Source organism: Corythoichthys intestinalis, chromosome 19 (assembly GCF_030265065.1).
Source record: "Corythoichthys intestinalis isolate RoL2023-P3 chromosome 19, ASM3026506v1, whole genome shotgun sequence".
Lineage (NCBI taxonomy): Eukaryota > Metazoa > Chordata > Actinopteri > Syngnathiformes > Syngnathidae > Corythoichthys > Corythoichthys intestinalis.
The window spans coordinates 23440329-23455721 of record NC_080413.1 but is presented as its reverse complement, the minus strand read 5'-3'; the positions used below and the strand labels follow the sequence as shown (position 1 = coordinate 23455721).

Sequence of the window (15393 nt, the reverse complement as noted above, 5' to 3'; positions counted from 1 at the left end):
TAATTATAATTAGGGGTGTCAAACGATTAAAATTTTTAATCGAGTTAATTACAGCTTAAAAATTAATTAATCGTAATTAATCGCAATCAATCGCAATTCAAACCATCTATAAAATATGCCATATTTTTCTGTAAATTATTGTTGGAATGGAAAGATAAGACACAAGATGGATATATACATTCAACATACAGTACATAAGGACTGTATTTGTTTATTATAACAATAAATCAACAACTTAGCATTAACATTATTAACATTCTGTTAAAGCGATGCATGGATAGAAAGACTTGTAGTTCTTAAAAGATAAATGTTAGTAAAAGTTATAGAAATTTGATATTAAAACCCCTCCTAATGTTTTCGTTTGAATAAAATTTGTAAAATTTTCAATCAAAAAATAAACTAGTAGCCCGCCACTGTTGATGTCAATGATTACTTACATAATGCTCATGGGTGCTGAAACCTATAAAATCAGTTGCACTCAAGCGCCAGCAGAGGGTGGCAAAACTCCATAAAACACAATTAACAAGTGGGCATTTCACTGTACTGTCATTTAAATCTGTGTGGGCGGGGCAAGTGCGCTAATTGTGTCAAATATTTTAACGTGATTCATTTTTAAAAATTAATTACCGCCCGTTAACGCGATAATTTTGACAGCCCTAATAATAATATAAGTATATTTTCCTTCCTGATCAGAAAATAACATCCCCTTATTTCTTTTCGTTTTTATTATCCTGTTTTAGCTTTCAAAATTTGCAATCCACAAAGTTTATTTAGGGAAAAAAAAATCTTACATTTCCTTCTTGTAAGGGAAGCAAGCACCAGTGCATTCTGGGATACAACATGTCTCCTGTGGTTGTTTGCCAATGCTAATTTTCGAAACTTCTCTGCCATTTAATGTACACATATGCACGTTGCCTCGTGGTCAATGAGTCTTTGATAATAACTATTGCTGCATTGTTGCCATGGTGAGTACCGAATACTTTTAATCGTCAAGCACACGGCGCGTGTAGTGTTTGCAAAAGGAGTGTTGCGTTAGCTTAGCATTACAGTCTGGGTCACATCATTGGAGAAGGAGCCGCTAATCGTAATAGTTTCCTGTATTGTCATTTTGTGTGCCATCCCAGGTTATGGTCATTGAAATAATTTACGCGATTTGGCATGATCGGTAGTTTTTGTTGAAAGGATGTCCCCGTTATGTTAAGAGTACGCAACTTCATGATGACAAATAATATTCCAGTGTGCTCCACATGGTTATGATCCATATCCCATTTATTTGTTTGTTAATAATAATGGGCGTGCTCTTTATTTAACCCCTATTTATTCAGGTGAGGCAAAAGACAAAGTTTCATATTCGCAATGCTCATCTGGCAGAAAAAATAATAGTACGTGTGCATCAAACTAAATTAACTCGTTGTTGCGGTTACTTATGTATTCAGACTTCACCGTTCTGAGTTGTTCTTCACCAAAAACATACAATATTACTAAAATGAACACACTTTTGGGCTCTCTGACAGAACTTTGCAAATGATAAACACAAAAGACATTATTCTCATTTTCAAGCCACTTTGTTTTGATTTGTCCTAATAATCGCCATCTTCTTTCTTTCCAGTCAACGAAAGCGGAGTGCAGAGTATCCAGTTCCAGCTCTAGGACAGATGACAAAAGCAGAGGTATGGTTGTTTTGATCCCAAAGGAATGAATGAATTAGCCAAAAAAAGAGTAAAAACAAAAGAGGTAATTCTATAGATCAGAATCGCCAAGTATGTAAATGCAGAGAATTACTCACATTAATAGTAAAAAGATCCTTGAACAAAATTTGCATTAATACTAGCGCTGCAGCTATCGATAATTTAGGTAATCGTTGAATTATCAATTAGTTAGTAATCCGATTAAGAACATTTAATGTGTTGCAGAATAAATTTTAGTACCGTAATTTCTGGACTATTGGGCGCCCCTGATTACAAGCCTCATTCTGTACATTTTTAAAGGAAAAACCATTTTATACACACATAAGCCTCTCCTAAGCCACATAAGCCGCGTGTGCCCACTTAGTAACAAGAGACAATGACAAAGAAATACACAGTTTTCAAAATTTTAATAACACACCTTAACTTTTCGTTCCAAACAGCGCCGGCAAACACGGCAGTTATATAGCAGCGGCACGGAAGTTACATAGCATCAGCATGGAGGTGCAGCACTAATTGTGCTGGTTAATAAGAACATAAAAGTCTTTGTTAGCAATCTTTATCTTCCTGCTGTGCATCCAAATGGTTTGAAAGTCTTCACCCTCAGTGTCGGATATGAAGACGCTCAGATGCACTTCGCCACGCACCTAGTCTCTCCTTCGCTGTCGCCTTCAATGTCTCACATAATGAGGCAAATTTACTCCCAGCCTGTGTCGTCCTCCTCGTGATGCAGGAGACTGGCCCCCTCGAAACCCGTTGGTGATGGCGGACTCTCTCACAGCGCTTCACGCTGCCAGGCTCCCCCGGCAAACCTGTGCAAAAGCTGCTCTTCGCATGCCGCGAGTCTTGGCAAACGATCTCTCGCCGCGAGTCTTGGCAAACGATCTCTCGCCGCTCGTCATCAAAGCTTCCCATACAACTCGGATGGCCAATTTAATTTCTTCAAGCACTTTCCATGATGCAAGTCTGCCAATTCTACTCACGCACAAAGACGAGGGTCCGCCACCTCTATTCATGCACAACGCACAAAGTTAAACTACTGGTAATGGTGCAAACTAGCGTCTTCCTCAATACATAAATTCCACGTGTCTCACTCCCACATTCCATGCTCGAGTGCCCCTGGCGGCCGTCAGAAAAATACACAAATTGGCCGCATCATTGCACACACCGCAGGACCCAAAATGAGGGGAAAAAGTAGCGGCTTGTAGTCCAGAAATTACGGTATATGTAAAATAAATAAGTGTTTATTCTTGCAATTTGGCTTGCTAAGATTACACTTTCAAAAGAGCATCAAATGTGAATAGAAAATAAAATTGTGTTTCTTCAAACTGCAGAATTGCACTTTCATTTCACAAGAGGAATAAATACTTTTAAATCCAAATTAAAATACCTGAGCTAAGCCTTAAACAGTATAAAAAATAAACGAGGATCTTGGTACAACAACAAAAAGCAAAACTTGCATAGCAAAAGTACGGTAGCTGCAATGCTATAAAAACTTTTTTGCTGTTTTCAAAACACTTAACAAATAATTCAAACACATATTCCAACAAAAAAAACCTGCTAGATATGCTTCTAAACTAATTAAAGAATGCATAAACAAACATTAGGTCAAACAAAAACATACCTGGGTTGGTCTTAACAGGGAGCAGCTGGATTCAGCCATTTAAGACGATTTAGGGCATATTCACTGTTGCCACTAGAGGGCAGTCTATACACGGAAATCAATATGTCTAAATGCAACACTTTAAAAACAAACCATTACAATATCACTCTAATTAAACAAATCCTCGAAGAAGTAAAATTCGATTCAAAGATTTTTTTTCTAATTGAATTACTCGAGTTAATCGATTAATCATTGCAGCACTGATTAATACGTTCAATGCCTTTGACGGTGATTGTCGTACGATCCATGATTATTTTCATATGCATATCATGCGAGTCGGAATATTCTACCCCATCTGCTGACAAAATGACTCAGATTTTCTGCTTAAGCAGGTAGAGAAAAAAAGAAGCGTAAACGCAGCCGTAGCAGATCTTCTTCCTCCTCCTCCTCCTCCTCCTCCTCCAGTTCATCGTCTGCTTCATCGACGTCATCGTCTTCTTCATCTGGCGCGTCGCACTCATCCAGCAGCAGCCGGAGTAGTTCCAGGAGTAGCGGTGATTAAAAATAGAGGCATGAATTTTATTGTCATTTTTTGTTATTAAACACATTCACCAATTTCTTTCCAGACTCCCGGAGTAAGTCCAGAAAACAGTCGAAGAAAAGGAAAAGGGAGAAAATTAAAAAGGTATTTGTTGGGGATGTCCCGATCATATTTTTGCATGCAAGTCCGAGTCGCCGGATTTGAGGATCTGTCGATAGTCCTGAGTCCTGATGCAAAACCTAGTAAATGTATTTGTGGGGGGCAAAAGTGAACCCCACCCCCAATTATAACAAAGCTAACCCAACACTCTAAACCAGACATGTCCAAAGTCCGGCCCGGGGGCCAAATGCGGCCCGTGGTCAAATTTCATCCGGCCCCCAGCCTCTGTCATAAAATCAATAAAGTCTGGCCCACACACAGACTTAATAAATTGGTCAGCAGTACTGCTAACAGCATATGAAGTAGCTTACACACTAAATGCTGCTCCTCATTTACCCACTAAAAGGCAACAGCACTCTAAGAAACATTACCCCGTGTTTTACCCTTTACTCCCCATTTCTAAAATGGCGACAATCAACAAAAAAGAGAAAGTTGACAGTGACGGCCGACGCTTCAAGGATAGTTGGAAATTGGACTACTGTATTTCTTCTCTAAAATATGCAACAACTGTGTCTGCGTCATTTGCAAAGAGACAGTCGCTGTTTTTAAGGAGTTCAATGTGAGGCGATATTACCAAACAAGACACGCTGACATGTACAACAAGATTACAGGGAAGAGACGTAGCGAGAAATTGAAGCAACTTGGAGCTAGGTTAATTTTACAGCAGCAGTATTTCGCAAGAGCCCGAGAGTCGAAAGTGAACGCCACAAAGGTTAGTTGCGAGATTGTTGAAATAATTAGTTTAGGGCTGTCAAACGATTAAAATTTTTAATCAAGTTAATCACAACTTAAAAATTATTTAATGGTAATTAATCGCAATTCAAACCATCTATAAAATATGCCATATTTTTCTGTAAATTATTATTGGAATGAAAAGATAAGACACAAGACAGATATATTAATTCAACATACTGTACATAAGGACTGTGTTTATTATAACAATAAATCAACAAGACGGCATTAACATTCTGTTATAGCAATCCATGGATAGAAAGATTTGTAGTTCTTAAAAGATAAATGTTAGTACAAGTTATAGAAATTTGATATTAAAACCCCTCTTAATGTTTTTGTTTAAAATAAAATTTGTAAAATTTTCAATCAAAAAATAAACTAGTAGGTAGCCATTGTTGATGTCAATAGTTGCACAATGCTCATGGTGCTGAAACCCATTAAATCAGTCGCACCCAAGCGCCTGCAGAGGGCGAAAAAACACCAAAAAAACACAAGTAACAAGTGGACATGACACTGTGCTGTCATTTTAATCTGTTTGAGTGGGGCTTGTGCGTTATTTACTTCAAATATTTTAACGTGATTAATTGGAAAAAAAAATTACCACCCGTTAACACGATAATTTTGACAGCCCTAAATTACTTTAGAAAAAAATAATATTAAAGCAAATGTGACACACAGAATGGCTTGCTAAAATTAGCTTAAATATATTGTTCTACGTAAAGGACGTCAGCCAAGGTCGGCCCTCCACATTTTTACCACACCAAATCTGGCCCCCTTTGCAAAAAGTTTGGACACCCTTGCTCTAAACACTCAAAAAAAACAAAAAACAACCCTAAACCAGACATGTCCAAAGTCCGGCCCGGTGGCCAAATGGGGCCCTTGGTCAAATTTCATCCGGCCCCCAGCCTCTGTCATAAAGTCAGTAACGTCTGGCCCGCACACAGACTTAATAAATTGGTCAGAAGTACAGCTACCAGCATATGAAGTAGCTTACACACTAAATGCTGCTCCTCATTTACCCACTAAAAGGCAGCAGCACTCTCAGCAACATTACCCCATTTGACTCTTTACTCCCAATTTTCTAAAATGGCGAAAATCAACAACAAAAAAAGCTGACTATGACGGCCAACGCTTCAAGGATAGGTGGGAATTGGACTATTTCTTCACTAAAATACGCAACAACTGTGTCTCCCTCATTTGCAAAGAGACAGTCACTGTTTTTAAAGAGTTCAATTTGAGGCGATATTACCAAACAAGACACACTGACATGTACGACAAGATTACAGGGAAGATACGTAGCGAGAAATTGAAGCAACTTGAAGCTAGTTTAATTTTACAGCAGCAGTATTTCACAAGAGCCCGAGAGTCGAAAGAGAACGCCACAAAGGCTAGTTGCGAGATTGTTGAAATTATTGATTTAAAAAAATGATAAAGCAAATGTGACACAAGGAATGGCTTGCTAAAATTAGCTTAAGTATATTGTTCTACGTAAAGAACGTCAGCCAAGGTCGGCCCCCCACATTTTTACCAAACCAAATCTTGCCCCCTTTGCAAAAAGTTTGGACACCCCTGCTCTAGACACATAAATGGGTTCTTAATAGGCCTGAATGATATTGGAAAAAACTATTGTTGCGATTTTTTATGGGTTTGCGAAATGTTGCGATATTATATTGCGATATTGAAAACAATACGTTTTTTTTTATTTTTTATTTTTAAAAAGACATTTTCACTTGATGACTTGAATAGCTGTTTGGAAAGACTTTGGATGACTCACCATCACCACAGTGTACAGTGATCCCGCATTTTTCGCGGTTAATGGGGACCAGAATCCGCCGCAATAAGTGAAAAACCACGAAGTAGCGTACCACCACCCAACTCCATTTTTTGGGTTTTTTTTTTTGGGGGGGTTTTTTGTGCTCAATGTATTTATTCAGATTTAGCATTGGAAAGAGATAAGAGATAAGACATGTTTTTTCTCTCTTTTTTCCCCCAAAATGATTTTTTAAAATGTATTTAAAATGGTTTTTAAGCACTTCATATGTCAAAATTATGATCAGTTTTAAACATACCTGTCCAACCAAATCATTTTTGAACAAGAATAAAGTACTGTAGTAGATAAATGCTTGGCTCTATTAAATGCTTCTGTTTATCTACCTTAGCTGTGACAGTTGGAGTGACATGTAGAAATTTCAAACTCCTCATGATCATTTCTGGCATTTATATGTCTCCAACGTCTCCCACACACACACATTCATTCCAGCGCGGCTTCCTTGCAGAAACTGTTTAACAAGTTAAACGATGATTGTTGACAGATACCCGTGTGAAGTCTGCTTCTTTGGCCAGATCAAAGCCATCGTTAACTGTAATAAGCAAATGCCGCAGTGACTGAGAGGAACAAAGGGCTGGGAGAGGGAGGGTGTGAGGCTGTGTGCAAAGTAGAAAGCAAGGTGTATATGGATTTAAAAAAAACAAAAAACTATCGCACGTGCTTGCTATGGGACTATCGCGCACGTGCACATCGCGATGGTGATGTTTATACGATATATCGTTCAGGCTTAGTTCTTAATACAGCTGTAGTACCCAAATCTTGTTTTAATTTAAAAAAATACTTTAAAACAACTTGTTATAGAGAAATAAACTTATATAGAAAATATAGTTGGTTATTAGAGGTCGACCGATATGTTTTTTTTTTTTTTTTTCAAATGCTGATGCCAAAACAGATATCAAATTTACAATGATGACAATGACCTGAGACTTAAAGGATTAATTCGGTCTAGTGCTACCAAATGAACGCAACACTTCTTTTTATGATTATACACACTCAGCAAGAACAGTACATTATTTTCAATCGATGGCTGCTACTGATGGCCATAGACGTTCAATCCGTTTGAAGTGGGACGTATGGCAGCGAATGAACAACATTCGCTGCCACCCTCCCAGTTCAAATGGATTGGACGTCTACTAGTGATATACTCATTCCAATTCACAGCAGAAGCTTGTTTTTCTGTTTATTAGTTGTTTTCAGAATATTCTAGAACGATTTCCTGACCAATGTATCGGTAATCGTTGTATCGCCATATCGTCAGATCATCGTTATCGTGAGCTTTGTATCGCAAACCGTATCGTATCGTGAGGTACCAAGAGGCTCCCACTCCTAGACTTAAAACTTAAAAATAAATGAACACATTTTGAAAATCTGATCTTTTTTTATCCGATTCTGATCCTCAGAAAAAAATCAGCCCCGATTTCTATTCAAGTGATTGGAAATCGGGCCATTTTTAGAGGATCGGAATTGGGTGAAAAGGGTCGGGGTTTTAATTTGAAATATATATTAAGGGTTAGAAAGTAACAAATTGATCCAGAAATACAATGGTATTGCCAAAAACAACAAAAATATACATTTTATTCTCCGCAACACTCCTGGAAAAGCGGAAAAGGAAGTACTGTAAACAATACAGTACTGTAGCAGGTTTGGAGCTTTTGTTCAAATAAGCGAAAAAAGACTTTTTTTTTTTTCAGTATCAGATTGGGACTCTGTATCAACAGGTTCTCAAAATCATGTGACTCCGACTCGGGTGTGCGATCATTATAGTGGTTGTCTATTAGTTCTCAGTATCCTTTGCAGAATTTCTTAATATGTTGTCATTTTTCATGATCGGCAGAAGGGTAAGAAAGAGAAGCGACATAAACGGAAAAAGGAAAAGAAATCCAAAAGCGGGGAAGAAAATTCCGGGCCTGTTCAGATATCCAAGGTTTGAAATATATTTTTTTGATTATTAAACCTTTCTACTGAATTATTGAATTAGAATTATGATTGTTAGCAATATTTACGGATACTTCTAATAACACTAAGTTAGGAATATTGGTCTTTAGGTGTTCACTTGTAGGGCTGTCCCAAATGACTATTTGACTATTTCCCAAATGACTAGAACATGAATGCTATGCTAATGCTCCGAGCCGAGCCACCTAGCATCACGTTTGCAACGGCGTCACAACCCCCTTCTCTTTTCCCCCTTCCGCTCTGCTCTCTCCGTGCACTTCAGACATCTCACGATCGTGTCATTCAATCAAATTGCAGTAAAGAACACCTTTACATCAGGAGTAATGGTAATGGCGTTGCAAAGATGGGAAAATTAATCAATTCAATTACCGTATTTTTCGAAGTATACGTCGCACCTGAGTATAAGACGTACCAGCCAAAAAATGGGCAATGAAAAGGAAAAAAACATATATAAGTCGCACCTGAGTATAATTCGCATTTTTGGGGAAAATTTATTTGATAGAATCCAGCACCAAGACCAGACATGTCATCTTGAAAGGCAATTTAAAATACAATAGTGAACAACAGGCTGAATAGGTGTACGGTATGCTAACATTACATGATGCTAAAAGTTAGATCGGGTCTAAAAAATCCAACCCAACCCGACCGGCCCGCGGGTGAAAGCCCGACGCGACCCAAGCCCAATCAGTTAACTTGATTAGCTTGCCCGAAAAAAAACGAAATTTTATGTTGTTTTTTTTTGTGAGGACTCAGGAGAAGGAGGAAATGCGGGGATGTGATGCGTGATTGCGTTTTGTGTGATCAAGTTTGTGACGATGAGGTGCATATATCTATGATGATAACAAATTAAAACCTGTCTTTTTTTAACAAATTCTCCAGTTAAACAAGAATGTAAGCTGGATATTCAATATTTATTTAAATATACATTTATATCTTTTATATTTGCGTGTCTGTTCTAACAGGCGGATAGTGGATTTGACCTGTATTTTAATCTCGAGTTGGCAGAAAAAAGAACGCAAGTTTTCTCAGTGTTTAAATAGTCTTCATATTTTTATGCTCATTATAAATGCATTTATACAACAAAATAAAGCTGGAAAGGTATGTTAAATATATTTCTCGTATGAGACCAAAGCGCCACATTCGTTTACATTCAGCGAAGCCGACAGGTTTCCGTATAGCACCTTCAACAATCAATTTGAAGCCTCTCCATATCCCACTCCTACCGCAGTTGTTTGCTTTTCAATTCCCGTCTTTAGTTTTTCACTCCTTGCGCGGTCTTCGGGACGCAATGAGGAACGGAGCGAGAGTAGCTAAACATCATGCTTGTCATTACCCGGCCCTTCGGGTAAAGCCAATGCTCAACTCACGGGTCTAGCTCAACTCATGCCACGAGATAAAAAAACAACAACATACTGTACCTGACTGCTGCCGACAGCTGCTACAAAGTACGTCCACATAATGGTACGGTAGATATCATATTCGTATAGACTAGACTAGATTTGACTAGATGCAAAATAGACTCGGTAGCGTTAGCAGCACATGTACAGAAAGCTAGATGCGGGCGTTAGTAAACTGCCGCCATCTTAAAGCAGTGGACTTCCCTGCAAGGTTGTTGTAGCGAACCTTCCAAGCAAACCTAATTAACTTTTTTTCTAAAATACTCCTAAATCGGTAAAAATATTGACTTGAATCTATCTTTAAAATAGTTTTAAAACTTTCCCATGTCGAAAGTAGACAAAAGGGAAATTATGGAATAACGGAAGCAATTTTAACAGCTTATACGGTTGATTCACAACATTAAATTAATTTAATGTAGTTTAAAGCTGCTGATACAGAATGGGGATTTGAGTATATTATTTATTGTTTTTAACTGTAAACTTCATACTGAAAAAGTCGTTTATTTAAGCCTGCGAGGCTTTTTTATTTATTTATTTATTTATTTATTTTTTTTGCAGTTTTTGTAACTAATGTACAAAACATTAAAAGCAGCTAATAGCGGGGGGGTGTCATCAATAATCGATTTATAATCAAATCGTAGCCTCTGAATCGTAATCGTGATCGAATCGTTAGGTGCCCAAAGATTCCGACCTCTAGTACTCACTACTGACAAAAATAAAGCCGTTGTACTCCAACGCCGTTATTAACAACACTGGCTATATAGACTTACGATCTGCCAGCTAGTTGTCTCCTGTCGTCTGTTAAAATTACAACTGGGCATTTACGTTCAGCGAAGCCGACACAGGTTTCCGTATAGCACCTTCAACAATCAATTTCAATCCTTTGCATATCCCACTCCTACCGCATTTGTTTGCTTTTCAATTCCCCTGTCTTTAGTTTTTCACTCCTATAGCTGCTCTATATCGAAAAGTAAATACCAGGATGCTCGCGGAGGGCTTCGCAGGGCGCTAGGAGGGGAAGATTGAAAAGAGAGCCACTGCGTTCACATGCGCAGGCATGCACAGCGCCTTCTCTGTTTTATCCAAATTGTTTATTTTATTTAACATCCATACATCGTTTCAGTGTAAATATATGGATATATATTTATTTAGAAAAAGCGAGATAGAAGTCGGCCCAACCCGACCGTAAATAATCACAAATAAGTCTCTCCAGAGTATGAGCCACCCTGTGCCAAAATATGAAAAAGAACTGCAACTTACTGGACTGTCTCAGGAAATTAGAATACACAATATTCTAATTTTTTGAGACAGTCCTGTGTATATATACAGGACTGTCTCAGGAAATTAGAATACACAATATTCTAATTTCCTCAGGAAATTAGAATATTGTGTATTCTAATTTCCTGAGACAGTCCAGTATAGTCTGAAAAATACGGTACTCATTAGAGGTGTGCGAAATTTCCGATTCATAGATTATTCGATATTCGGCCGTGGAAGATTCTAGAACGATTCACAAACATCCAAATTCCGATTATTGAAATATGTCAAGTAAAGCGGAAGTAAAACACACTCAGCGCGCCCCGCTGTCTTCGGGACGCAATGAGGAACGGAGCGAGAGTAGCTAAACATCATGCTTGTCATTACCCGGCCCCTTGGGTAAAGCCAATGCTCAACTCACAGGTCGAGCTCAACTCATGCCGTGAAATAAAAAAACAACAACATACCTGACTGCTGCCGACAGCTGCTACAAAGTATGTCCACATAATGGTACGGTAGATGTCATATTTGTATAGGACTAGATGCAAAATCAACTCGGTAGCGTTAGCAGCACATGTACAGAAAGCTAGATGCAGGCGTTAGTAAACTTCCGCCATCTTAAAGCAGTGGACTTCCCTGCAAGGCTGTTGTAGCCGCCATCTTAAAGCAGTTGACTTCCCTGCAAGGCTGTTGTAGCGAACCTTCCAAGCAAACCTAATTAACTTTTTATCCAAAGTACTCCTAAATCGGTAAAATATTGACTTGAATCTATCTTTAAAATAGTTTTAAAACTTTCACATGTCGAAAGTAGACAAAAGGGAAATTATGGAATAATGGGAGCAGTTTTAACAACTTTTACGGTTGATTCACAACATTAAATTAATTGAATGTAGTTTAAAGCTGCTGATACAGAATGGGGATTTGAGTATATTATTTATTGTTTTTAACTGTTAACTTGATACTGAAATAGTCGTTTATTTAAGCCTGCGAGGCTTTTTTTTTTTTTTTTTACAGTTTTTGTAACTAATGTACAAAACATTAAAAGCAGCTAATGGGGGTGGGGGGGGGGGTCATCAATAATCGATTTATAATCAAATCGTAGCCTCTGAATCGTAATCCAATTGTTAGGTGCCCAAAGATTCCCACCTCTAGTACTCACTACTGACAAAAGTAAAGCCGTTGTACTCCAATGCCGTCATTAACAACACTGGCTATATGGACTTACGATCTGCCAGCTTGTTGTCTCCTGTCGTCTGTTAAAATTACAACCGGGTGACGGCACTTTAATTGTTCATTCCGGCCGACAAGCTTGGCACTGCAGACTGTACGCGACACAAAAGACACTTGGTGCACTTTTATGGCTTTGTCGCTTTCCCTGCTTGCGCTCCGCCATTCTCATCTTTGCACACATATGTTTTTAACCCTTTATTAACCGACGACGGGATGGTGTGCTAGTCGGGACAGTTCTATTCATTTGTAAATGTAATGCATTTGAGATTCACCCTAAAATTTCACCTGAAAGCTAAATGTCACTATTTTTTTGTAAGTATATTACTAAAATGTTTAAGTATCAAGGCTCATGGTAACACATCAACTTGTTTATTCCCCGCAGTACTTGAAGGAAAAGACGAAAGGAAGCAAGTACAGCATGATTTCAGGAAAGAAGATAAAGATGAAAGTAAAGAAGTCCAAAAAAGATAAACAGGTCATTCCCCTTTTCATAAGCAACTTTATTATTCAAGTATTGTCATTCACCTTAAATCACGCATATGTGTTTTTACCACAGCGGGACAAAAATCGAGCTGAACTTTTGGAGTTCCTTAATTCTACCTTGTGATTCCCCGCGCGGACACGGGAACCAACCTCAGGAAACTACAAGCGGGCTTTCCGGAAGAAGAAATGTAAATAAAGTTTGATGTCGAACCAAGGCGTGACACACTGCTAGGCAGGTGTACTCGCATGCCAATGTTTAACATCACATCCACTTTTTTGTATGTATTTTTAAGTTAAATGTAAGCGACCCTACGCAGAAAAACTTTCTGCTGATTTGTCTAGTTTTTTGTGGTGTACTCAAAATGGGCAGCACTGCACATGCATAACCTGATCTCCATTGACAATCGTGATTCTCATTCCCCATATAAAGGGGGTAAAATTGGTTATATTTCTCCAGATTGTCGGTATGTGTATACCCTACTTTTAGAGGGTAAATGTAAAAGTGCAGTACAGTGAAGGTCAGTCTTGATAGATATTGCCATTAAGCATATTGGTACAACTGCATAACTCCAGGAGTTCCAATATTGAAAAGTCCTACCATACAATGATAATAATAATCAGTTTTGATTACATAACTGTTAGAGAGTATTCATGTTCAAATTGCATTTGTTTGCAGTGCGGATGTACCGAAAGAAATGTATGTTGAGTGTCTACATGTACATTTCTGTAGCTAGTTAATATTCTATCACTATTTTTGGACTCAAGTTGAGCATAGTCCTCCGTGTGTATTGAACTAACAGTACTATTAATGTGATGATCAATATTTTACACATACTTGAAACGCCATTCGTAACACCTTCTTGATTTTAGCAGTGGTCCGTAAAGCCAATTAGTCTGTTCTTATGTCATCGCATTTATGGAACTCTGTGACAAAATGGAAATAAACCAATCCTATGTTTAATGACTTTGTCCGTCAATATTTTATTACCATTCATTTGCAGCAGACATGAATCTGTAAAAAAAAAAAAAAAAAAAAAAAATGTAGAAAAACAGCATAAGTAAAGCTTTTAGTTGGCTGACCTTGAGTGGGGAAGCTCTGTGTAGGCTTATTGTGTGCTGTGAAAGCAAATGCAAAGGGTGACTCATGCTCAGAATAATGGGGGTGGGAAATAATTTTCTACTTGAACATGAAAACTATGAACAAGTGATGTGCCAAGTTTCAAATGCAGATTTTATTTGGAAAAGGTTTCAGTTTCATTCACTTGTGTATTGATATTAGTGATATAAACTGACATACTGTAGCTAGTGAATTGTGAATATATGGTATTATCATATAAGATTGACTTTAGTAATAAAATAGATATTGTTTGTTAATAGATATTGTTGGGTAAAATAGGTATTAACAGTGATCCCTTGTTTTTCGCGGTTAATAGGGACCGCCCCCCCACATGCGAAAATCTGCAAAGTTGAAGCGTAGGTTATTTAAATGAAATGCATATGGTGGAAAGCACTCAGGTGACTTTTATTACCAGTTCCGCTTTGAGACACCTAATTAGGTCAAATTATGAAATTGTCCGATATGCATGTGTGATACATCATCGGAAAGCTTAAAATTGTAATTTTCTGGGGGAAGAAAATTTTGAAACGGGAGGGCACATATATAAAAAAAAATAAAAATAAAATAAAAAATAAATAAACTAAAGCCTCACTCGAAAGAGCATTATTAAAGACACCATGATTTTTACGAGATCTTATCACTTACTTTCCTTGTTTTGATCCAAAAACTCCGTGTAGCATGTCTTACCGAGTGTCAAGACACAGTGAATGGCCACTGCCGGACTTTTGGGGGATTTTATGGGTGAAACACGGTAATATAACAAAGGTTGCAATGCAGAAATTGCAGACACCAAGGAGTGGTCGAGATTTCAAAATTTTTACCCTTTTAAATTTTGTTTTTTTACAATTTTTCTTTGGATAGATTATCATCTAAAATATCAGGGGGAAATGCGACAGCAACAAAAAATAAATAAAATTAAGCGATGGTTATGAGGTAGATATCTGTGACCTATTTAATGTTTTTTTTCAATGTAACGTAATTTGTTTAGAAGTTATGCGAGTGAATAATTTTATAGTCTTTTTTTTTTTTTTTTTTTTTTTTTTTGTAAACTAAATATTAGACATCAATTAATGATTCCAAGCTAAAAATGATAGACATTTCAAATAAATATAATTACATACCTTCTTTTTATGGCTGGGTTGAAACAAAAGCGGTTGCGCGGTGTCTGTAAACGGGGGTCTCCAGGGTAAAACGGACAAATTAATAGTTCAGGGGCTTAATGTGCTATGAACCTGCCGTGGCAGCATATAGACATACAGTGGAACCTCGACATACGATCGCTTCGACAAGATCTTTTCGACATCCGACGTAAAATTTGACTCGCTATTTGTTCCTACATCTGACATCATGTTCGAAATACGACAATTTTTGATACTGCCGCAGTTTCTTTGTTTTGCCGGAAGCACAG

At 37.7% G+C, this 15393-nt stretch overlaps 1 protein-coding gene across 2 annotated transcripts; it reads left to right on the top strand.

The window, feature by feature from the left end:
- The first annotated feature begins 827 nt into the window (after nucleotides 1-827).
- Nucleotides 828-13850, top strand: si:ch211-22i13.2 (uncharacterized protein LOC553945 homolog). 2 transcript variants are annotated; one of them, XM_057823099.1, is made up of 7 exons: nucleotides 828-965; nucleotides 1610-1670; nucleotides 3681-3842; nucleotides 3915-3973; nucleotides 8383-8472; nucleotides 12768-12860; nucleotides 12942-13850. In XM_057823099.1, exons 1-7 carry the CDS (start codon nucleotides 963-965, stop codon nucleotides 12990-12992), a joined length of 519 nt encoding a protein of 172 aa, XP_057679082.1. In that variant the 5' UTR covers nucleotides 828-962; the 3' UTR covers nucleotides 12993-13850. The 2 variants fall into 2 exon arrangements, with proteins under 2 accessions (XP_057679082.1, XP_057679081.1); XM_057823098.1 differs by having other exon boundaries at nucleotides 3678-3842.
- The last annotated feature ends 1543 nt before the right edge of the window (nucleotides 13851-15393 follow it).

What these genes read in the sequence shown, in the direction of transcription:
- si:ch211-22i13.2 (XM_057823098.1), top strand. An exon ending in GACAGATGACAAAAGCAGAG is followed by an intron (nt 1,671 to 3,677) that starts GTATGGTTGTTT and finishes TTTCTGCTTAAG; the next exon opens with CAGGTAGAGAAAAAAAGAAG. An exon ending in GAGTAGTTCCAGGAGTAGCG is followed by an intron (nt 3,843 to 3,914) that starts GTGATTAAAAAT and finishes ATTTCTTTCCAG; the next exon opens with ACTCCCGGAGTAAGTCCAGA.